At 41.6% G+C, this 24,965-nt stretch overlaps 3 protein-coding genes across 8 annotated transcripts in view; all 3 read left to right on the top strand.

Moving 5' to 3' along the window:
* LOC118509871 (RNA pseudouridylate synthase domain-containing protein 2-like) overlaps nucleotides 1–24,965 on the top strand; it is a 174,573-nt gene that overhangs the window by 108,083 nt on the left and 41,525 nt on the right. The window lies entirely within an intron of this gene.
* Nucleotides 1,173–2,125, top strand: LOC118509873. The gene is made up of 2 exons (XM_036051101.1): nucleotides 1,173–1,323; nucleotides 1,388–2,125. The coding sequence occupies exons 1-2, from the start codon at nucleotides 1,279–1,281 to the stop codon at nucleotides 2,045–2,047; spliced, it is 705 nt and encodes a 234-aa protein (XP_035906994.1). The 5' UTR covers nucleotides 1,173–1,278; the 3' UTR covers nucleotides 2,048–2,125.
* On the top strand, nucleotides 3,416–4,514 carry LOC118509872. Its single transcript, XM_036051100.1, has 2 exons — nucleotides 3,416–3,614; nucleotides 3,693–4,514. Exons 1-2 carry the CDS (start codon nucleotides 3,570–3,572, stop codon nucleotides 4,350–4,352), a joined length of 705 nt encoding a protein of 234 aa, XP_035906993.1. The 5' UTR covers nucleotides 3,416–3,569; the 3' UTR covers nucleotides 4,353–4,514.

Below are 24,965 nucleotides of genomic sequence, written 5' to 3'. Positions count from 1 at the left end.
ATGCATTAGAGTTCGTTACTGATTCGCTTGCAAACCGATCGGCCGACCACGTATTAGAAGTCCGGATTCCCTGGGGGGAAGGTTTCGCCGCGGCGGCGACCGTGCTTCCTTTGACAGCGACATTTTTGTCAGCATAGTCGATGGGTCCCTAATGAATGCAAATCGTATGCAGTAGCCGTGAATAAATGCATGTCAAGCATGGTGAGCTTATGGCCACCCAGGAAAATGGTAACCAACCGATGTGCTAAACTACCTGGCCGTGTGGTATGCGAACGTGCAGATACGGCCTTTGTGTCCACTAATAACGTGGAATACAATCGTGTTAACTGCAAAACACCGATTAACACGTATACCACGTGTGTCACATTGATGGTGTGCTCACGGTGCTGTGGGAGTGGAGATGTGTAAATGCACTTTTGCAGACAGTTTACGTTCGTACCATGCGAAGATCACCTTCTCAGTGTCAAGGTTATGCGTAGCTGCAATGATGTAACGCGCTTACGCATGTAGCAACGTTCCGCTGGAACTGGTTTGCGAAAGTTAAACTAAACTTGACTCACAGCGCACTGCGAGCATTACTTTCACATTTCCCCACGAAGCCGCTCCCGAGTGTTTGGTTGGTTTCGCACGACAAGCGTATGCGTGCGTACTTGAATTTTGATGCATCATTGCGTAGCTCACTTGGCCGGCGATGATCTGTTGAAAATCAATCAATTAATCAATTACCTGTGTTTAAACGTTGCTCCATCGGTTGATAAATTAGGCCTGCCCTCTGTAGGTCGTACCGGGAGGAAGCGATAAGATAGGTGGTACGCTTTACATTTCCTGACCACCTGCCAGTGTGTGCTGTGGCGTACCGATACGAACGCAAGGTTTTAACTAATCTTGCCTCACGAGGCCGTTGCTTATCCGCGGTAGCAAGTTCCGAATTGCAGCCAATAATGAAATATGATAAATACGGTGGGCGAACGTACGTAATGTTGTTGCGCACACACGCAAGTGTTTTTAACGTAAACATTTTTGAACGGATGGGTCTTATCTTTGTAAAATGTTTGGTAGGCTTTATAATCTTGACCTCTCGCGCATGACGATGGTGCAATAAAACAGAAAAAGTTTTGAATGGCAAAGCAAAAACTTAATCATTTGATAACAAATCTTTTTGGCAGCCAATCCAACGAATCGATAAATTGATTAACGCGGGCTAACCGCAGCATTAGTTTCGTGGAGAGTGCGTGCGACTGGCATACGACTGCTGGATTCCTTAAACAATTGTACAAAATGAAGAGCTTGTTCGTTTGTTTGCTGCTGGCCCTGGCCGGACAGGTAAGGAACCCGTGTGGCACGGAAGACTGGTAGCGGATAACTGACCCCCGAAATCGATATTCAGTCTCTTGCTCAAAGCGAAAACGACTTTTTGGAGTACCTGATGGACATACAGAGCCGTGCGGAGGAAGTGCATCAGATGATGGAAAATACGTTTGATGATATTCGCTCCCAAATGAGCGACCAGCTGGTCGAGCTGAACCGTCAGTTGATTGCCCGCATGAACGAAGCTCTCGAAGAGATTGAAGATGTCCGTGAGGATACGGAAGCATTCGTTGGCGACTCGTCAGCACCCGGTACCTGCGTTGATGTGGTCGTCGCCAACTGGGGCAATGAGATCGAGTGGGTCGGACAGGCGCTGTCGAACTGTGCCAGTCGTGCCAACCTTGAGATCACCGCGCGTACTGCCGACGTTCATGCTGCCCTGGAAGCTGCTCAAGTTGCTTCGACGGAGCTGCAGAACATTGTTGTCCGTGGGTTCATCGACTGGAACGCGATTGACTACACCGAAGAGCTGTCGGACATTGTCGGAGCTCAGATTGAGGACAGGGAAGACTATTTCCACCGAATCACCCACCCTAACCTGAACCGCGTTCTGCAAACGATTGCTGATTTGGATGACAATCTGTTGCCCGAGATTGTGACCTGCGTTCAGCGCGGTGTTGAGCGTTTCAGCAACTACGGACAAGTTATCCGCGATACGCTGTCCTTCTGCTCGCAATAAGTAGCATTTCATTCTTCACTGGTGCATGTTTTTGTGTAATATAAACCCGCAAAAACAAAGGCTTAATGATAATAATTACATTTGAGTTTGTTATTTAAGTGTGTTTTACCAATATCACGTAGTCAACCTGCATGAGACACATGTTTTCAAATCTTTATCTTTCAAACAGTATGAAAATCCCTGAAGAGGTTGTGTAACATAATCCAACGATTTGTAACTCAATCACTTATCAGTTGCGTCAGTATTGAGGAAGTAATAAAATTGTTCGCAACAGTTTATCAGCCAAAAACATTTATTTGGTATGCAGCTGACGTGGCTTTGCTTGTGTTTCTTGGCACATTTTTTTTCACAATTATTTCTACAATCCTTACCCCCCATAGCGATTGATCGATATATGATTATTAAGGAAAATGTTTCATTATCGAATTTTAAACTGTTTTTGATACGTGATATTTTTGGTGTGAAGATAACGTGATGATTCGGTCAACTACGTTATGTGAAATGCCTCCGCATTATACAGATATGCGTATGCAGAACCCATTGCTATCTTCTTCGTGGCTTTAATTCCCTTAAATTGCGCTGCCCTCAATTGGTCTACCTTCAAACAGCCCTGAACTCTGATCGAATCGTGAGTTCAATTTTCTCGAATGGGTAGGTTCTCCCTTTGGCACGATTCTTCCCAATTCGAATACCTTGCTCATGGAGAAGATTTAGGGAAGTATCGGCTGATTCCGGGATTAACGATGTTCATTACATAAGTCTTTTTTTTTCATCCCGGAAGGTTATCTCATCTCATTGACGCAATATTAATCTTGTGATTTTCAAGGAAAAAATGTAAGATTCCTTGGCGCTGAAATATCTCTCATTGACGACGTAGAAAGAAGAGAACAGTGATTGAAACTTCTCGCTTGCGCATGCAAGCACGAGTAAACGAAAATTGTCTCGTCATTAGTGTTTCTGCCGATAAGACACAATTATCTTAATTCCACCCTATATTACTTTATTTATCTATGCCATTCGCGCGCGTTGATGTGTGCTTCTGGTGCTATCTGCCAATAACGTGGGAATGATTAGACAAGCGGGCCACCTACCAATACAAAGGTAAGCATTTCCTAATCAACGGCGAGTGTTCGATTAAGGCAAATCGGAAGGATCCGAAGCAATGAGGCTGTTCCGAAAAGAAGATGGCGATAAAGGTGCTTAGTGTGCACAGGTTCGATGCAAGAACCACATGCCACATGTGTGCGTATGTGCAGGAAGAAGGAGAAAAAGCGGCAGTTGATGAAGAGATTAAATTAAGGGCTCAAATTGGAGGGTCAACAAAATTCATAAAAATGCTCCACAATTGCTGGTGCCGGCGATAAGACGGTGGGCGATCGTATCGGTCAGTTTCAAACGATATCCGGTCAGCGGTAACAGCCTTTAAACCACATTGGACGACGCGGTTTTGGATTAGTTTGAAAGCAGTCGCTCTCCGAGGTGGAACTTGTCGCTGAAGGACAAAACTTGCAAATCAGTAATCATGAAGAGTTTGATCGTTTGTCTGCTGCTGGCCCTGGCTGGTCAAGTGAGTGTCTGTTAAAGGATTGAAATCTTCTATACACTGATGTGATTATATGGTATTTGGTTGTTTCGTTTCGTGTAGACTCTGGCTCAAAGCCAAGAGGAGTTCGTGGAGTACCTGTTGGAGATCCAATATCAGGCAGAAGCTATCCACCAGTTGATGGAGGGAACGTTCGACAATGTCCGCTTCTCGATGAGTGACCAGCTGGTCGAGCTGAACCGTCGGTTGATTGCCCGCATGAACGAAGCTCTCGAGGAGGTCGAACGGATCCGTGAAGATACGGAAGCGTTCGTCGGAGAATCGTCGGCTCCTGCTAGCTGCGTTGATGTGGCCACCGCCAACTGGGCAATTGAAATCGATTGGGTCGGACAGGCTCTGTCGCGTTGTGCCAGTCGTGCCAACGTGGAGATCACCTCGCGTACTGCCGACGTTCATGCTGCTCTAGAAGCCGCCCAGGTTGCTTCGACGGAGCTGCAGAACATTGTTGTCCGTGGGTTCATCGACTGGAACGCGATTGACTACACTGAGCAGATCTCGGCTATTGTCGGAGCTCAGATTCAAGACAAGTACGATTATTTCTCCAGAATCACCCAGTCCAACCTGGAACGCACTCTGCAGGCCATTTTCGATCTGGACGACAATCTGTTGCCCGAGATCGTGACCTGCGTTGAGCGTGGCGTTGAGCGTTTCAACAACTACGGTCGTGTCATCCGTGATACGCTGTTCTTCTGCTCGCAGTAAGATATATTTTAACATCGAGACAGCTAAATAATATACTGATTGTTGTAACATATGAGGACACATGATTTCTTCGAGGAAAGAATGGAGCAGATATTGCAATCAATTGCGAAACCAACCAGTATCCTTAGAAGTGTAAAGTAAAGCAATTAGTAATTACTCTAACCGTGCGTGTCATTTGTTTTCAAATAGTTTTAGTTTATTCTAGAGCAAGTACTTTACTAGCAATGCAAGCGCGTCATCGTATTATTCATAAAGATGTTATCTTTTAACCCAATTGCTCACGATCAGCTCATTATTTGCGGCCCATTATACGAAAGTGAACCAAATGATGCACGAACCAGTGTGGAACCAAATGGTTATCGGTTTAGCACGACACGATAATTTTCCTACTTCGTGTACTTCGATGTAGATGACCTTTCTGTATGTGTGTGTACGTTATATCAGATGTTTCTTTAAACGTCCTTCAGTTTTTCGGTTATCTTGGATCCGGCCCTAGCATGCGCACTGCTGCAACGTCCAAAAAGGTCAAGCGTGAGACGTTCACTCAATCACGACGTCCCGGTTGCAGAGGTTGGTGACAGTTTTGGAACGTGTAGGTTCCCATCATCGAGTCCGTAAAATATAGCGGATGAATGAAAAACCTAACCAACCGTGAGCGTAAGCAAGCAAGCGTGTGCGGCGGTAGTTCGGCTATGTGCACGTGTGTGGGCATATTGGTGCGCTTCAACGCGTATGTCAGGAAGTGAGAAAATTCGCCACGCTTCCACTTCCGCCCAGCTGGTAAGGGAAGAAGAATCCTCACAGTCCAGCTGGATTCGATGCGCGAGAAGGTGGCTTACTGTGGTGGCGCTAACATACACGTCATAAGTGTCGTGGACTGTGTGGCACAAGAAACCTCGGCTTGACCACGCCCGGTGCTGTGGTTGGGAGGACGGCTGACCGTCTAGCTGTCGGACGGTATCTGTCTGACCGTCTGCAAAATGCTTCCCTTCTTCATACGCTCATTTAGTGACAGTGGACAGAGCTGAACAGTTGGCGAGAAGTTATTTATTAGATAATAAACAAAATTTCATTACGTCGGCGTCGCGTTCGGAACACATCGGTGTGGACCATCATCATCGAGACCTGCCCACTGGACCATCATCAACATGGGTCGAGTTCGTTAGATAGTCACGCGGTATTGCTTGTTGGTGCTGGTAAGTTACCTTGCTCCATGGAAAATGTACGTCATTTAATGTTTTGATGCGAAAGCAGGACGTATGTTTGAATGTTTCGTTGACCTGAAAACATTTAACTGTTTGAAGTGTTTGAAGTTGAATGTTTTTTCAGTGGCCATTATTACCGCCAGATAGTCTTTTTACATAACAACAAATGTTTAGTATGACAGGAACTGCTATTTTTGAGGTCAGTTAGTGTGTATTATAGGTTTCCATATGTAGTTGGATAACGCGGAACAGATGAAAGCGGGCTTTCAATGCAAAAGAGACGGATGAACATGGAGAACAGTACTTTTCATAACTCTTCTCTCGTTGCTGTTTTTTGTAACCATTTAAATTTAATAGCACGACAATTTTGGTTTTATTTGCAACTAAACCATGTCCTCATTCTCATTATAAAAGCAACAAAATGGCCAAGCAGAAGAAACCCGAGCGTCAATAATGTCTTAAGAAAGAGAGGAGAAAATAAAACCTAAAGATCAGTAGCCCGTAAAACCTAACGAAGGACCGACCATTAGCATAACTGATGACATTGCACTTAACCCCGCTGTACTACGGCTGCTCGCCCCGCATCTGTTTGAACACTTGGGATGTAATCTCTTGACCTGTTTGGTTGTGCTATTTTTCTCCCTAATGCTCTTGCACTGATCGTTCCCTTTCTGGCAGCTTTGTTGTTCTACATGGTTCAATTATAACTAAAAAATGAAAAAATGGCCATGCTTTGTTATAATGACGAAAGTCGTTTAGTTATGCACATATTTAGCGTGTTGAACATCACAGCTCATACATGGTGTTGCCTGTAAGGAATCTCTATAAGAATCTGTAATATTTATGCTTAACTAAATTTTAGGATTACTAAGAACTTCCGTAGGATTGGTCTATCATTTGAAATAATTTTACATTAATTTAATTGATGTTTAAAAGCTATCGTTTGAGTCGCCGGTGCATCAGTGCGTAATAATTTTTGTCATAGCACCATTTGCATGCCAAGCATTCAACGCAGATGGGGGATACCATTTGCAAAAGCAATCGAACAGATACGATAATTTATCGCCTCCGGAAACGGGGAGCATATTATTGTTTGCTTTCAAGAGTTATTTATTGATTTAAGCTGATAATATTGCATAAGTAAATCGATGCCCAAGGCAGTTTACCCTCTGCCACAGCCATTGAGCTGCGGGTTGCGTGGTACAGCTTAAAATGTTCAGCTCGAACTGCTTTAAAATTAATCCTATCGCTTGCTTTAATGATGATGCCGCTCATCATGATAATTGTGGTCGATTGCGTTCAAGGTTAGCAATGTTGTTTGCACATGTTTTTTTTTGTTTGAAGTTTTTTAATGTCGCTACCGACATTTACCTATCAGGACTGTTAGAACTTTATAAAACTAATTATAAGACTTCAAAAAAAGAAGCTCATCACAGTTCAAAAATGGTTCTTTCACTGTTAATACGATTAGCTTTATTTCAAACCAATCAATGCGAGACACACACATCAGTAACACACATGATTTATCGAAGGTCAAATGTTGTATCATCCCTAGTCACCAGTGGTTCCGATGGTTGAAATTTGTTTAATGGCACCGACGTGACTCGGTGAAGCAAGAAAGATCGTTTAATTCTACCAGGCAATTGACTTCTGATCTTCGGTGGAAGCAATTTATTTCGACTACGCTCTCGTCACCCTCGTTGTCAGCGTCGCTGGAATGGGACATATTGGCTAACCATGTAACGCGCCGTTCGTCAAGCGTGACTTAAGTAAATTGTACTGGAGAACTTTCTGACCTTGTTTGTGAGATGTGTCTGCGTGAGAAATGTAAATTGGTAAAAGGGCCTGTTTCGTTGTAATGTTTGTGTTTTGAAAGATTGCTGTAAGAGTGGGTAACTTTGTGTATTTTGTGTCCAGAATTCAAATTTATACCAAACCACAATCTCCTAACATGAAAGCTAGGTAAACTCCATTTATATCACTAAAACAACTCTTATTCGCCTTTTAGCCATCGTTCCATGCCCATGTCCTGCGTCCAAAATCAATAAAGATTTGCACATTATGAATGTGTTTCGTATCTTCCTGTCATTGTCCACTGCTCCACTTTCGATTCGGTGACCGTCCATTTCACACATAGAATCTCGTTTCGACAGCTTTTCGTAAATAATGCCTACCGATGTGGGCTTCTGGGCTATTGTGATATCCAGGTATTGAGGTGAAGCGCAGGGTAATAAGGAAATATGATTTCATTGGCTCCTCCTTCCTGCAATGGCGGTATTCTCCCGCTGGGTTTAGTTTATGGCTACCGTTGAGGTGTATGCCGAAGGCGATACACGGTCCACAATCGAACCTTCACAATAGTATAATGGGAAAGCAAATATCATTACTCGAGCAGTTCGGACAGAAGTAGCCATAGACACTTTGGTTAAGCAGTACTTAGCCTAATCCTATTGTAAATGGTAGTCCTTATTCATGTAGGTTTTTTGTTGCTATTGGAATCGATTTTTACTTACCTGAACTAATGTGTTTCGGAAATATTTATGCACGAAATGGTATGCATTGTGTTTGAATGTTTGTAAGTAGGATTTAGTACACACTTTTAGCACAGAATTTGATTGCTTACGATAAGCACGATTTCCCACGGATAAACTTTCATTCAATTCAATTGATTGTTATTTCGGTCCTGTCGTGTGAAGACCGGGACCGATATCGCTTCGGCCACTGGACCACCCCATTTTATCATTATACACGAATATTCCTAGGGCTACTAGAAATATTTGAAACTAAAAAAATGCTCTTAACATAAAATCCCACGTTTAAATTTGGTTTTGTACGTCACATAACTGATTTAAATACTCATCATTATTAATCCGACAGTATCTTTAACTTTTATTATAAATTGCGCTAGCAATTCTGTTTGCCTTGTGTTTTTGACTGACTTGTCCTCTTCGTTTATCTTCTTGTGATTTCTTTATTTTCAAACTTTTTTTCTTCTCAATTACACTCACGCAAACAAATAATATTACCTAAAGCTCACAATAATTGGCTCATTAATCAACCGGCAAATGTTTTTGTCTGTGCACTGATTGTTTCCGTACATTGAAGGTTACTATCCGGTTTCTCATTTCATTGACTGTATTACTTGCACATCTCGTTATCGATTCCACTCTTTTCATTAATTACTACAAATAAAAACGCAAAAAACCCTTTTTTTTAAACAAGTTTTTATTAATTGTACAAAAGGTGAATCATGAATTCGGCTATCTACTTTTTATATACAATTTTAAATTGAACGTATATAACCTCTAACCTATAGGCCTACTATTTCGAGCAAACTAAAAGTAAATAAACATAGCTAACTTTCTGTAATTCGCTTGGAGAGTTCAATGCAATAATATTGTAGCAAACATTCATCGCACTTAGACTTCCATCTACAGCTCGAACTGCGAATCAGTAGATAATAACGAGGGAGCGCAAAAATTAATTACAACAATTAAAGTCGAATAAATAACATCTGCTGTACGGGCAGCCTCCGAACGCTATTGCATAATCATGTTGATAATTTCATTTATCTTACTTCTCTTGTTTCCCTTGGAAGCAACCAAAGAAGCCACTGTTGGCTCAGGTCAGAATGTGCAGAGATGGGGAAAGCACTTGCTCCCACTGGCTTTTTCATTACTATTACACCTCACCTTTCGGTGAGATATTTCCAAATGCTTCCGTTCTAGTTCTTTCCGATTCGAAACAATGCTTGCTTTCATTTCTATTAGCAGCACAACTGCAGCTCGGGAAAGATTAGTTAAAATGACTTCACCAGCTGGGTGTAGCAATCTGGCCGATTTCAGCTGCTGCTTCCGGGCAGAGTGAAGAAATGATTCTCAGTCAGAACAATAAAAAAAGGGAAAACCCAGTAAAGATTGAAATATTGGACGGATGTTGGCGCTACACTCCAACACCTTTGCTTCACACACACACGTACGCACACGGGCTTCTGCATCGCTTTGAGTGGAGTGTGGCTGTTGATGGGGTGGGGATTGCCTTTAATTTTCCAATTGATGGTTCGCGTATAATTTCCGATTTTGTTTCAAGTAACATATTGCGTGAGCGAAACAAGCTGATTGGTTAAAGTTCAATAAACTTGTACTCGAATTGTTAGACTGCTGTAGTGATAATAACAATATCGGTGTATTGTAAAGTAAAATAACTAGAGAAATAAGCTAAATAATGTAATCTATTATATTTAAAAAAAAATGTTCAGAAAACTGGGTGAAATGTTGCTAATGTTTAAATAATATTTGCGACCATTCGTTAATGCATATTTTTAAAGTAGGTCCTTATAATCTCTTTTTTTTCTTTCTCATAAAATGTAATTAGGATACTAACGGAACTCACCGCCATCGTTTTGCAATGAATAATAATTTCCAATCAATCACCCTAAGAATAATCTGCAGGGTAACTGATTCCACTGAAGAAAATCAGTCGGGAACCACCTGTGGATTCATCAATCAAGAAGTGCCTTTTTTTTCACTCAGCGCACACATTACTTTTACTTTAACGGTTTTGCAGGTGATACTCAGGAGCGCTTGTGATGCAGCCCTTGAACTGGTGAAGCATCTCAAGGTGGCGACGATGATGTTTGCTTCGAAAGAAGGCCACGGCATACTCTGGCTCTGCCTGTTCAAACACTAGATACAGTGGATGTGTGTTGAACGGGACAGACATTTCTTTAATAGAGTAGCGTTCTCTATTGTTTTGCGGCAGCGTTGTGCAGATGTGGAGCACGGTATAAACATATTTTTCCTTGCTCCTGCTTTTCAATCTCCATTTTTTACTCAATGACTTAACGCTTTGAACAAAAGTCTTTTCTCTGTTTGACATCTATTAATGGCCGTTTTAATGTGCGTTTCTGTACAGTTCCATGTGTTGTCTTTCTTTTCCCTGAGACATATATCTTTATTATTAACAAACACATATTTTTAGCACTCAGTGCTGCTTGAGGAAATGTATCCATCCAGTGATGGCATCGGAAGGTCATTCCGTATGGAGCAAATGGTTTGTCACGCAACACGATTGCGTGTTCATCAGCCAACTGTCATTTTGAACAGTTTGCAAACCACGAAATTACGGAATACATTACCATCATGAGACACAAATAAATATTATTTTTAACCTCAAGCGTGCAAGAAAAAGAGTTCTCTCTTACAGGCAGTGCATGCTTGACATTTTATGCTGGAAGGTTTAAATGTTTAAAATAATTACTCCGGACAGTTTTCTTGCAATGCGCCCAAGGTTACCAACCAAGGCATGATAATGTAATCCGTCGCTCCGTTCCAGAACTCGTCGGGGAATATAACTCGTGAATAATTATCTTGACACGATGTTCTGGATATTCTACACACTTACATACGGTTCATGCTGTTGTTGTGATATGCTGCGCGAAGAGTTTATCGTACCAGTCAGTCAGTCAGAATCATTTATTGATGTGTAAGATTGACCGTTGGCTGAAGCGACGTCCACACAAGGTCACAGTTATTAGCGATTGAGTTACCGAAGTAAACTAGAAGCCCAACACCCAACGGCACAATCATGGCGTGCGTGCATCTGCTTTATGCAGGACACATGGCATGACGCAATTTTAGCTGTTTGTCAATTTCATTAATAGTTGAGCGATGCGATGGATACATTACGTTTCGAAGGTATGCTACGCTGACCGTACAGAGTCTTTGTCGGAAGCGGACTGGAGTTCTGTGATAGTTTTGTGGATGAACTATAGCATATAGAAGTGTTTGTGGATGAGCTATAGCATAAAAAAGGCTATAGCATGTCGAATATCATCCCTCCGATCTTTGAAAAAACATTATGCGAGCTGATAGTATGGTTGTTAAACTGAAGTTGAAATTATAGTTATGAGAAAAAATTAAATCATACATACAAACGTATTCCATATTTCAGTTGGTATGTTCAATGTTGTTTAAGTGATAAATTTATACGCTTGATGTAGAATCATACGACATTCACCAACTGACACTTTCGTTTTATATCAAATAACTCCATCTATCAACCGCAATCTTTACCTGTTTTATCTGCTTTGCCTTCAACAACGAACTATAAGCTAGCGACATCACGATTGACCATTGCCCTATCCAGCAACCAATAAAGATCGCTATCTACCTCGGTTGGCAAGCGCAGCTAAGAATGATGCGGATATGGAACCTTTTCATGTGTTTCGTTGTAGGGACTACAATATACAGTCGACAATCTCAAAAACTCAAGAACCGCTCATTTATAATGAGCCTAGTTGAGGATGAGTCGGATTTATTGCTCTACCCTGCACGGTGAACACAGACTCCGGTGGCTTGATGTGCTCACGGTTCAAGCTGTGGGATTCTTTATTTGTACGGTATTCATGGATGTACACAACTCGTTCGCTGAATATGGCATCATCAACGAGCTATTTCCGTATCTCAACTCCAGTTCCTTAACAGGAGCGAGAGGGCGACCGATCGAGCGAATGAATTGTGAATGACTACTGAATAAAATAAATGGCTTCGTGGTCCTTTTGGCAAATGTTGCCTAATTTTGAGTTAAATTTGTTGGTTAGGAAACATAGCCAAAGATAATCTGTTAGCCCGAAACCCGCAGAAAACGCTGTACGGTTGCTGTAGCCTCCTAATGAGCATACATGATAAGGGATAGGCCAAACTTTTTCTCATCTTCATTTGCGCTACCCAAGTGCGGATACTTCCGCAGCGGAACAATTCGGAAATGCTCGTAATGAAAAATCTTCCTGTGGGTTAGCCCGGAGCACTTCCGTTTTCCGATTAACCACATACTTGGTATGTGGTTGGTTAGCAAAAAGGCTCGTTTGCCATCGCAAACATGGCAGTTACGAAAAAGCGATGATCCAACCGCGCGTACAGTTCAGCTTGGCCTGAGGAAACAGTTATTTTGCACGCCTACGTAACTTTGGGCAGTTTGAGTGCTGACCACACAAGTTTGCAAATGCATAACGGTCAAACGTAGGGAAAGTGAAGTCAACAAGGGCTTTCGTTCCATTTCGGTGTCGGATGAAACTAGTTCTCAGCATCGTCGGCTCTTCCTTCGTACATATTCCTGTAAATTATGCAAAAGATTCTGCCACAACATGTGTTATTATATTGTTCTTCTTTTTTCGCATCAACCCCACAGCAAAATAAAAACAACGGGCAACCGGTCAAAGCTCTTAGCGGACTGAAACCAAATTTTCAGCGATGGTGTTCAACGGGCTTCAGCATGCTTTAAACACAGATAGGCCCAATTTGAAGATAGGCAAACGCACATTTCCCAAGAACGGCAACGAACCTCAGCAAACCGGTTGGTGCTTAAACGTTTGTCCACCACAATCCTGCAAAAGAGGTGGGTCGTGTTTGGGAGTTTGCTCGCTTGCCTTCTGTTATTGGATTCGGTTGACCAGCTAGAACAAACTTATCTTCATCGGTGCCAAAACTGCGCCAACCAGGGCAAGAAGCATTGTACAATAGCGAAGGCCTCGGCTGATAAGCGTTTGGACGTATTTCCACAGTCCATTGGCAGAGTCGCATGAAGTGTGTGATCCGAGCGATTGTCTCATATGACGTTTAGGTAGAGAGCCGCTTGTTCGTGGTGTGTACGAGCGGGCGATATGGATAACTGCCGTGGCTTTAGCTTCTTTCGTGAGGACTTAACGTACTTTTGTGTCCGACAAAAGTGCGTCCTTTTGTTGGGGATGGGCAGAAGGTGATAAAGGGCTGGAGAAACGCAGGGAGATCAAATCGGTTCTGTGTGGCAGTAATTTATGACCTTTTGGAATCACTGGGTACCTCATCCTCTAGAATGAGCTACTTGAAAGCCGACCTACTCGAACGTTAGCGATTTGTTCGATTGGTTGACCTTTTTCTGTAACGCCTCAGAACGGCAATCTTCGTTTGGGAGAACTGTCTCTTTATTTTTTCCTAATGCTATACGCACAACCTGGCAGCAAAACGTGTGGGAACCGGTTCCCAGTGTTGGAGTGCGAGAAAGGTCTCATAAAACTATGATTTATGTTAGTCTGTTCGTTTACTGGAGTGGTGTTGGGAAGAAAAAAATCTAGAATTTCGCTCCAGGCTAGGCAATCGGGATAAAGTTGCAAGCAAATCCGTACCCGTGACAAACGGTACGAAATAGTTCCACACTTTGGTTTTCGGTCACACTATTTTTTATTTTATACCTTTTGTACCGTTCTTTTAGTCCGTACATGTAAACGCTTCGTTCATGGTCTCCTGTAATCTCAAATCATTTTGAGTAGAACTGCTGTAGGCGAAACTTTTCCAGGTTAGAGCTGTGAGGTATTATTAGGAAATTGTGATTTTGATTTGGGAATTTCAACCGCAAAACGCTTTTGAGCGTTACCTGTGAAGAAGTTCATTGATTTTCAACTCATTAACACCATTTATCCAACGATTGCTACCCACTGTCCAAAATTATCACGAGCGCCCTTGTTTGTGACGATCATCTCATCAATGAGGTCCGGTAGGTCCTTTTCCAACGTTTTCGGAGTAAATAAGGCACACTAATGAACTGTTTTTATTTCATTGTTATGTTTGTTGCAATTGCAATTAAATATGATTGCTCAGAATCAAACAATTGATCGAGGATGGTGTATAGGGGTGGTGAACTTGAGTTGTAGAGGAATAAATTTCTCCCTGTACTTGGCAACACTTTTGTTGTGCATTGTGTACGTTCCGCACAAAAAAAGTACGTTTGTATGCAGAATGCCGAATGTTTAAACAATGAAAACCTTATTATTTTTTAAATTTTATCTTTAATAAAAAGCTGCTTCTTTAAACTTTTTAACACATCTAGGAATAATGGTTTAATTTTTTGTTACATACCATAAAGCATTTTTTTGTTACTCTATATAAACTTTGTGACACTTTGTAGAAAATAAGTGTTGTTGGTTCTTTTAAAATGTCAAACATTATTAAACTATATTTTATTACGCTTCCTATCCCAGCGTAGCTTCACCAGCCATTTTCTGAATAAGTTCACGATAATTGTGCCCGTTTAAAGTTATGTTCACCTTTTTGCCGTTAATTCGATTACCAATCTGATCAAATTTAGTCGAGCCGGCTTCGATCGTGATCCGGTGATCCGAGTTTCCACATTCTGTCTTGATGGTTTTTTAAAGATCACGGTTTGCTTCATACCCCTGGCGTGTAGAAGCGCATTCTTGCTAGAACCACCGACCACGGGGACCCGGTAACGCAATGCGGACAACTTTCAAATCCTGCCGATCCGCAGACGAGTAATAAAGCTGACGACTGATCGTTTGTAATAACAAGAGTCGAACACAATTATTGTGTCCTTCTGTGTATTAAACGAAGCTGTCTTATTATGATGGCCGCACGCAGCGGTACACGCGGTCATCACTTCACTTGCGTGCTTGCTCTGCACCAACAGATCCAACGCGTTGGATCGGGCAGATGTGCTCCCAGACAACCTGTTTGGCCATTACGGCTTGGGTTTTATATCTGTCTCGCTAGTCGGATTAATTTGCCCGCCGATGCTTGCCTCCGACGTTTATTGCGAAATAGTTGATGTAAGAATTTTTCAAGCAACATATTCGTCGCCGGCACACACGTTAAAGGTGCGTCGAATGGTCACAGTTTAATATACGCAATCTGCAACTATTTGCAGAATCCGTTCTTTTTCCATGCCCTCCCGAATGCCGAGTGGTGGCACAGGAATTACGTTCTGCTGATTGCGCTGAAATAGAGTAGAGACTCTACACAATCATTGCAAGCGAAAGAACAATGCTGCCATATTGGGACAGTTGATCGGGAAAAAAGTTGACCAACAGGACCAAGATACAGGTCTGATCGCAATCTATTTTAAGTCTTTCATTTACCATAACGTTTTGCACTGATGTATCTTCAATTCCAATTGCTCTTCTTTAGTATTCCATATCGTTACTATGTATTATGTGCATTTCAACTAGAAAAAAAAGTACTCTAGTTCCACCGAACTCCATAAGTCATGTACGCACTAGGTCTTGGTTACTGATACAACAACAAAAAAATGGCTTCAGAAATAGAAATTATGAAATAAGCTTTACGTACTTGTGTCGGACCGATCGAGTTACCTCTAGGGATGATTTCCTCACAATGATTTCCTTTCTATTCTTTCCACCAACCTGACGCAAATGTTACACTTCAAACACAACGGAAAGCGTATTCCTTTTTTGTGGCAATCCAGCACCGTTAGTGGATATGGTTCCTCTTCGTTTGCGTTATGGTCGGTTCTAATGAGCATTGTCTCTGCCTCCGCCAAGCAAATCTCGACTCCTTCGGTACGCCCGCCAAACGAGACGCTACCATAACCGTCTTTTACAGGCTGAAGCTTTTTTTCTTGCTGTTGCCTGATCCCGTAAGAACTCGTTCTCTCGGGGGGGTTCTTCTTGTTTGCACGACAGCTATGCTTGAGACGCGAGAGGTTACCTTTTTTCCGGCCAAGGGCATTCGGATGATACGGACCGGTTAAAAACGGACTACACGGAGGTAAGTTGTTTGCTGGGACACAGCAGCCGAGATCGCACTTCTCTTCTTTGGCGAATTCTTTGGTGAATTTATCGCTCCCCTCTTCCGACACGCAGTTCGCGCAGAAGAACGAAAAGCGAATAAACGAAGAAAGAAAAAAAAACATTCAAAATCACAGCTGTCTTATCGGCAAGAAACGCACTTCAGTTGCATCATTAAATTCCTTTCTCTCTCGACGAGCAATAGTGGCTCCGTTAACCGGGAGGTTTTTTTTCCATCCCTAGAAAACCTGCCACTTTCAAAAACCTGTCGTAGCGTAAGGATCAACTCAACCCTGGTCGGGATAAATCCCACTTACCTGGATGTTTGGTTGGCGGGTTCTTTTTTTTTCCTTCTCCGTTGTAACCTTTTTTAGTACTTTATTCAACAAGAGAGTTTTATTGCATTTAAGACATTTTCGCTTTCTCCTTAGAGGAAAAGCGTTCCATGAAAAACGGCCATGACACTTGCATCCGTTCAGCGCTCCAGTGTAGTGAACCCCCGTTGGCGGCTGTCGTATTCAGGAAAGTTTTGCGTGAACTAACCATCTACATTTTTATTCTCTCTGCCTCACTTACTTATTCTACATTCTTTCATTACGTGCTTACACGTGCTTTCGGGGTTCGGTGCCAAGCCAGAGATTGCAACCTCTTTAATGGGGGTGATGTTTGCGTTATTCACCTTTCCCGCGCTTGATAACGTTAGGTCCACCGATTCATCACAGATAATTGACCTTCAGACGTAGGTTCAGGGGGGAGGGGGGGGGCAATGCCGGCCTGGTTTTGTACATTTGGAGATACCAAATGTATGTGACTTTAAAAGGAACCGGGTTGAAATCAGTCGAATTTTGAGACGCCGTAAATGCAGTCTAATTGTTGCTGTTCCCTCTTTGAACCTCTGCCAAACTTGTAACGATACAACAGGAGAAACGTATTTGTATTGCTCTCTTCCACTGCTTATCGTTCGGGCAAGGCATTTGGATGCTATTTCTCGTGGCATACATTTCGTGACTGGGCGATTGAAGGATACTCTTTTTTGATTTAAGCGATCGTTATTTTTCATTGCACAGTTAAGGAAACGAAAAAAACCCGTAAAACAAAAACCGAAAAAATCGAAAAAAGAATAGCAGGATATATTTCTCTTCGTTAGCGGCGACAGAATGACAATGCATCTCATCGTTAATGTTCCGTCCCACCAGGATTTCATAATCCTTTTCCACCGACTTTCCGAGGTTCGATAATGCTCTAGTGTCGCCAAAAAAAAAAGGCTGCGCGCAACACAAATTTTGATGGCTGCTTATTGTGCAAATGGGACACATGCAAATTTATTGTAAGAACTCGTGCGCTGTAAGGAAGAAATAAAAATTGCAAAATGAAATAGAATACACACACACTCAACACATAATTCCTTGAGCGAATGTCTCCGCGGGGAGTATGGAGCGCATCAACGAAAAAGAAAAAGCCGCCAGCACACCAGAATCGTATCGCACCCTCGATGTGTCGTTAGCTGGTAATGATAATAAGAATAGCGTATTTTCCAAAGCTTTGGAGCATGAGTGCAAAATCGATAACGGTACAACGGGCTTGAAGCTAAAACGATTTTCGGAAAGAATCTTACCAGCGGAACCTGATTTCCACCGAAAGGATGTAAATATATTGCCACGATTTCCGGTTGTAGTTGTTGATGTATCGCAGTACGCGTAACACATTCGCTCGATTTCGAAACTTTGATATTTTCTTCAGCTTAGCCGAATGGTATATCGTGAGAATCGTGAGGCGAATGTGGTGCCGACAAGTAAACAAGTCTTGTATCGTGGCGCTGACGGTGCTTGGGTGCTGAACAATGAACTTCCTTTTAAAATTCTATCCTGTCGCTGGGGTAAACACGACGATAAAGGATCGCCGGGCGTGCTTTCGCTTGTCTGATTATCTAAGATGGTAAAGTGAACTTTCTAATCACCGCTCTTGTCGGCACCATACACAAAGCAATTTTTAATGCGTTTTTCTTTCCCTTTGCTAAGCGTTGAAACCCATCTTAATAACGTAACGTATCCTGCAACGTCTCCTTGTCGGGAACGGAACGCTTTCAATTGGCTGTCAAAATACGTGCCCATAGCGCCGACATATCAACAATGTCTACGATGAGTCACATCATTATGGCGGGCGGATGCAAACGCACATAAAAATTCAAAACGATTGCGCTGGGTTATGGAATTACTGCCTTTCTTCTTTTACGACTCTGGTGCGCAATCAACATCGATCCTGGAAAGCATACAAGAGCTTCTCAGTGAACATACGCCTTTGTCGGGATGGGAAAACAAAATTACTTGAAAGAAATTTAGCTCTATAACAAACTCACTACTAACGTAAACTTAAGTCAAAGCTAAACAGAAGGAAAATTGATTATTTTTCTTACTGTCTAAAACTTGCTTCAAGAGATTTTTTCGATGTTTCAATAAGCGTGTTATAGATGTCTGCACATTAAGTATGAACGATTTTCCCTTGATCCGTTGGCGTGCTTCTAAAGAATTTTCATTTTGTACGCAATTAAATCGTAAAAATGAATTTTATGGGACCGATAAATTGAAAGCCATTACAATAGCTTCTTGTTTGTCGGCTGGTTTTTTGGGAAGCATTTCAACCATTGAACGATATGGACCGGGTGCTGATTGGGGTGGACATTAATTTAAGCAAACGTTACAAACGACTACCAACATCGATGTTATTAATATTTTTATCGATTGAATCAATATTTGCACCAGTTTTACTCACGAGTCCTTATTGTTTGTTCAATCGAGCACAGTATTGCAGTTCATCACATCTCTTTTTGTACTCCATTAAAGTTATGTCCTCTGTTAAAAATTCCATAAGGCGATATACTTAAATCTATTCAATGTTTTATTATAGTACCTCGCACAATAGCAGTTCTAGTAGTTAACAAACTTATACAAATAATCCCAATCATCGCCAACGAATCCTTAAGTATGTGATGCTAGTAGTTTGAACTAAACATCACAATATTGAATTATGTTTTTTTGACTCTAGCGTGCAATTTTTGACTCGCTTCTGCACCAAACGTCATCATCGTTATCCAATTGCCCCATTACTATCATCTGCGCTGGGGGAGAACTTTTCCAAACGAGCTTTATATTTGCTCTGATTCAGTCCATTTCAGCATGGATTCGTATGACCAACCACAGCGGCAGCTCTGCAGCACGTCGTTCCCCGAACGTACAGTGAACGGATAGGTTTCAAATCATTCTGAGATCGTTCAATAAAATGTTACGATCTTGACGGGTTGCCCTCCCTCGATTGAGTGCTTAATCGACAGGGTGGAGAAATTGATGTTCTTTCGCGCTACCGAAAAAAGGCATTCGGGTAAATGAAACGAGATTTTAAAAGTTAACGATTATGCCCACAAAATTGGGCAACATGTTGCACTGCCGAGAAAAGACACTGTAGACCCATCTCAGACCGGCTTAGCTGTGTTCACTCTGCTGTCTACCAGCTAAAAAATCGCAAGTTGTTGCAGTCAAGTTATCGTTTAGCTCGTACGGTGAAGGTTTGGAAAGTGCTCAAAGTTGTTCGTAGAATTTAGATATTATAACGATCACTCTTTGAAGTGTTATGTGTGTACGTTTGCTTTGAAATTGTGTTCGAAGAAGATAAATAAAGTGTTAACGATGGAACTGTAAATCCACCCTAATAATGGCTAGTTCTCATTTTTTGTAAAAAAAATTACTCTAACTTACAAAAACAGAATAATTTAAAAATGTAGTGTTTTAATTAAGTTTAATCATTATGCAATCGAAGATAAATGAGCCAAATTAAAGATACATTTTTATGATCGAATCTTTCATTCTGTTGTAAAGGTCAGTTTCAATAGCCGTGAACCAGACAAGTGAGTTAGCTGATGCCTCTACCTCTCTGAAATATTGATTTAAATTTTAAAGCAGAAATGCTTGCAGCTTGTCCGATTTTTTCCATCGGATTTACACGCCAACTGTCCTCTCCTCAAAATTATCCAATAAACCGAAGGTGTGGAAAGAAGCCTTATCATTTTTTATCTCTGAAATTGATGCCTCAAAGGTTGAAAATCATATGGTCTGTGCATGAACCTCCGACTGCTCGGCATTCTTCGTATTTTGGCAATAGTAAACTAAAAAATGCTGGTAGCTGCTGAAAATAACTGTCTACCTGGTCTTAATGCTATAGTTGTTCATAGTAGGTTCGTTCGTATCGTGTGCCGCTGCACATACACACTCGGCTCATAAATCAGAAAAATATATTTAATACAATTTATCTTGATATCTGTTCTCCGATAGGCCCCACACGATAGATGGTTCAGACATCTATTCAGCCGAGTGAACATTTTTCTTTCGATTTTCCATCTGGATGATGGAGGAAAAAATCCATAACGGGAAAAGAAGACCCTGTCTCTTGTTTCCCTGGGTGTGCAGATAAATGTAATATTTTTCGAAGGATATTCGTGTGGTTATGGGCTTCGATCCGTTTCGCACCTTTTATGCGTGTGATCATCGGGAAGGAGCACGTTTGCCATACGTCATAGCCCACAAAAATGTTTGCTGTGATTTAGATAGCGAAATGGGAGAGATTTTGAAACGAAACTGGTTTTATGTATTTGTGTGTGTATCGAAACATTGTAATCTCGTAGTTGGTGGTTAATAAATCTTTGTATTTTACAAAACAAGTAAAAATGAAGCGTGTTAGGATTCAAACCGGTGCAACAATTAGTTTGTTTTATTTATTTATGTTCAGTTAAACGATCATTCAATATTTTGCTTTGAACTTAAACATGTTTCTGATGTAGTATTTGGTTTATTTTAAGAGTTTAAGAGAAAATTAAAATATACATGTTATATTATTTAAAATTGCTCAGAATGACCTCACCGAGACTACAACATTCTGAAGAAAAAACTTCATAGAACTTTGGTATTGCAATGTGTCTAGTTTCGAAACCATTGGCCATATCTTGGCGTCATGTTCTGTTTAACTGAAGAATTATGTTTAGCCGTGCAGCTGATTGCAATACCTTTTTATAGTTCCCGAAATTCATACTGTTCCTATGCCGATCCTACGAACGATTACGAGCTGTGCTATACCAGAACTGTTTTCAAAGTAAAATTGGTGTTGTTCTCATTCTTTTTGGCCCGTTGTCTACATTGGTTAGCGTAACGCCATGTAGTAAACCACCATGCTGCTCCATTCAAAATTCGGACGAAGTTTGGTTCGTTTTTCTCTAAATTTTATCTGCGGTTTTGTTGTTATTGTTGTTCTTTTACTTTCATCTCTGCCCTTGCAAGCTAGCCTCCGGGTCGTTTAGTATTTTTTGTTCTGTTTTTTTTGTCTTTGTTTTTTTTTTGACTCAGGGACTGCATTAGCAGACCCCGGGGCGTATGTGAAAGACTAGACCCCGGCAGCCGGCCCCGTTTAGAAACGGCTAAAAATAAACGAACCCACGCAACCTACACGACCGGTTTGCGGTTGTCGAAACGGACACGGCCGATTGCGTGAATGGTTTCCTGTTGGATGCTGTAAGCGAGCGCACCCGCGCGTGTGTTTGTGTGCGCGCGCGCCATTTTCCACTGTTGTCTAATGGTTCTGTCAGCTTTTGTGTCTCGTTTTCCGTATTGTTTAAACATTCTTTTCGTTTCATCCGAAATGTCTGATTGCTGTGTGTGGCTGCTCGTATTTTTTTATAGGTTCATTTGGGTTTCGTTCTTCCATTCGCACCCTTGCTCTTCTGGCCGATGGCCGTTTGTTTTATTTTCGATTTTTCCCGGCGCGATTTGTTGAAGTTTGAAAATTAATTACACCCATGGATTTGAAAGAAAAAAAAACTACGGTGGTGGACCATGTTCATGAATTCCTCGCTGCCAAAGGCTCATTACGAAAATTAAATAAACACGAGCAGTGAACCGTGATCTATTGTTGGACGGAACAGCTTTAAGATACTTCGTAAAGTCGGGAGCAAACTGCACGAAAGTTTTAACTTTGTTTGATGGAAATCCTTCCCCATTTGTCATGGGATAAATTCGATAACACGATAACATGACCTAAATAACAAGTGGTTAAAAAACAAGAAAACTAATAAATGTTTTTCTTTTTTTTATTTTCAGGTGAGAAAATGCTTACAATCGCTTTTAAAGGACATACATCGATGGGGAAGCAAGAAGTTTATACGTTCACAGGTATAGGTAGTTAACAAATATTCGACAAAGGCCAAACACCATATCGTATCGACGATTACCTGACGAAGAAGTCTTAATTTTATGCATTAAAATCATAGGTAGTAACTTCACAAACAGAGGTATAAAATCTTGAATAAGAAGTTTATAACTCCTGTTCAACTAAATTATTAAAGCTAACTATTCCATAAAAAAGACCTCATTTCAATTCGATGCGCAGCGGTAACGGTTCCCATTTGTCATCCTTTCCGGGAAAAAATACAGCACCCCCAAGTTTTCAAATGTTATCGGATCTTTTGTCATTTTGCTACAGTACATTTTTCTATCAACCGAACGCTCTCCGGTCCAAGCGATGCCTGAGCAGGAGCTGTTCAAATTGTCTTACCATATTCCATCTTCGTGCTAAAATATGAACCTTTCCCGGATGATATAGATCCACCTATGATATCTCGGTGTGTAGGTTCATTTTTTTCCCCACCGATTCATGCGACCTTGTTCATCCAAATCCAAACTGGAGCACGTTTTCTGAAGTGGTAAAAGGGTTGGCACCGTTGCCCGTCTACTTAACTGAACCGTCCAACGGTTTCTAATATTTTACGTGTTAAGGCAGAATGAAAACGGCTTTGCATATTTCATTTTGCTGCTGCCGTGTGCTCCTGCTCCTGCTTCCGACGTTCCGGCAAGTAGACGAAAGTAACTGAACGTCCTATGATTTTCCACGGCTAGCAGTGTGTAGCGGGCGGTGGTAGCATTAAAGTTTGGAGGAATCGTTTTGGTGGGTGTTGATGCGCAAATGCTAGATCGATGTGCACCATCGTGCCCGTGTTGTTCCGTGGAAGAGGTTTACCTCAAAAGCCATCATTGAAATGTTGCTGCCGGTGCGAAGCAGAGTATGTGTAGGTGTATATAAGCTTCGCTGTCGATGCTTCTTGATAGAGAAGAATTGCTCGCCGTTTGTAACAGGGGGACATCAGAGTGGGGCGGGTGTTAGCGAGGCTGGTGAGGAACATGACATCCTTTAAGTATTCGACATGCACGGTTGCCTTCGGTTGCAGGTGAGCGACAGGCGTTTTACTTATTGGAGTCTTTCGCGTGCCCGTTATGCCGCATGAAGTCACTATCATTGACAGAGACTCGCAAAGATTATGAATGATGGTACGGTTTCGCATAGTTGCAATGTAGTAAATGTAACGTCATACATTGATATGCTACAGCAGCACCGCAGTATGTGTGGTTTTCTGTTCCATAAGACCGAAGAATCTTACTTGAAATTCATTTTTTGAACCTTGTTTTGAGGTAATGTTGTTGTATAAACACAGACATATTTTTATTGATGCATCTGAAGTGGTTTACACGTTACAGCACCCGTCTTTTTCACTATCGTAAATAGTTTGCTGGGTGTTGTTCGCTGTACTTGATGGAAAATTCATCCGTGATGTATAGGATGCAATATTTGCTAACTACTATGAAATGAGAAAATCATCAATTATCTTGAAGATTGATCCTTATATTTTTATTTTAAACTAGCCTGTACTCGATCTCTCAAAATCTCTAATCCTTTTAAAACATTTAAAGTATTTCATCGAAACTCATAACTAAATTAAAACACCGCATTTGCGACGTCAAATAAATAACATACAAGCATTTCATGTGCTAACATGCCTCCGGCACTGGTCACTACTACAACTTGTAGCATATGTACGTTAAGTTGGCACGAATATTGGCCTCCAAAAAAACTCTCAACAATCTTCACCACAAACAAATGCCTGGCTGTGTCCCGTTTTCATCCACCACTGCCGTGCAATTGTATCCGGTCTGTGTGCGGTCATGCTGTTTGCACTGGCATGACTTTACCCCGGTTTCAGGCAACGGCTGGAAAGTGTAACAAAATGTTTGGCTTTCTTTAGCATTATTCAAACCACCGGTATTCAAATCGTTCCTGACGCCTCTCTCCCTCTTATCATCTCAAGAGAGTACACACATCAGCATGCAAACTTGTAGGTCATGATGCTACACCTTTTGGGCTGTGGAAGTTTACAATGAAATTAAATTTATTTTAAATTGAATTTTGCTGTTTCTTAACCTCTGGCACACCTCATACTGGCGAGCAAATCTGGTGTCCCGATTGTACGGTGCACTGCTCTATTTGCTCACCAGTGCGCATGAGGCACGTTTTCTAGCCAGCTCTAGAGCGAAAGATGTCAGTGTCGGTTGAGAGTTGTTGTGTGTATGTGTGCCTAGCGACACCCATGTGATTTAACTGTTTGCATTGGGGCGCATGTTAGGCTTCCGTGGCCAACAAGAGCCACCGACCGAGAATGCTTGTCGGCCCAGGCGGATATCCCATCCTAGTTTGCGAATAAACAAACTATTTTTATGTCATGAATCCCCAATAGAAAGCAATATGCGGCAAGGCGTTTCATGAAATAACTTACCTTCGTCTTCCACAACTCCTTAGTCATATTTCAAGCCGTTGTTCGTATGCCACCTACTCAGGAGGAGTAAGTTCGTTGCAATCTACTTCAATGCTGGAACCCAAAGAACACAATCATTGGAGTTGGTTGGAAGCCAACCATGTAGAGAAATTACAACGACAAAGGCTTTTTTATGCTGTTTCGTAGGAATT

This window comes from Anopheles stephensi, chromosome 3 (assembly GCF_013141755.1).
Source record: "Anopheles stephensi strain Indian chromosome 3, UCI_ANSTEP_V1.0, whole genome shotgun sequence".
NCBI lineage: Eukaryota > Metazoa > Arthropoda > Insecta > Diptera > Culicidae > Anopheles > Anopheles stephensi.
Note: the sequence above shows the minus strand (reverse complement) of the source record. Positions and strands in the feature narration are given on the sequence as shown.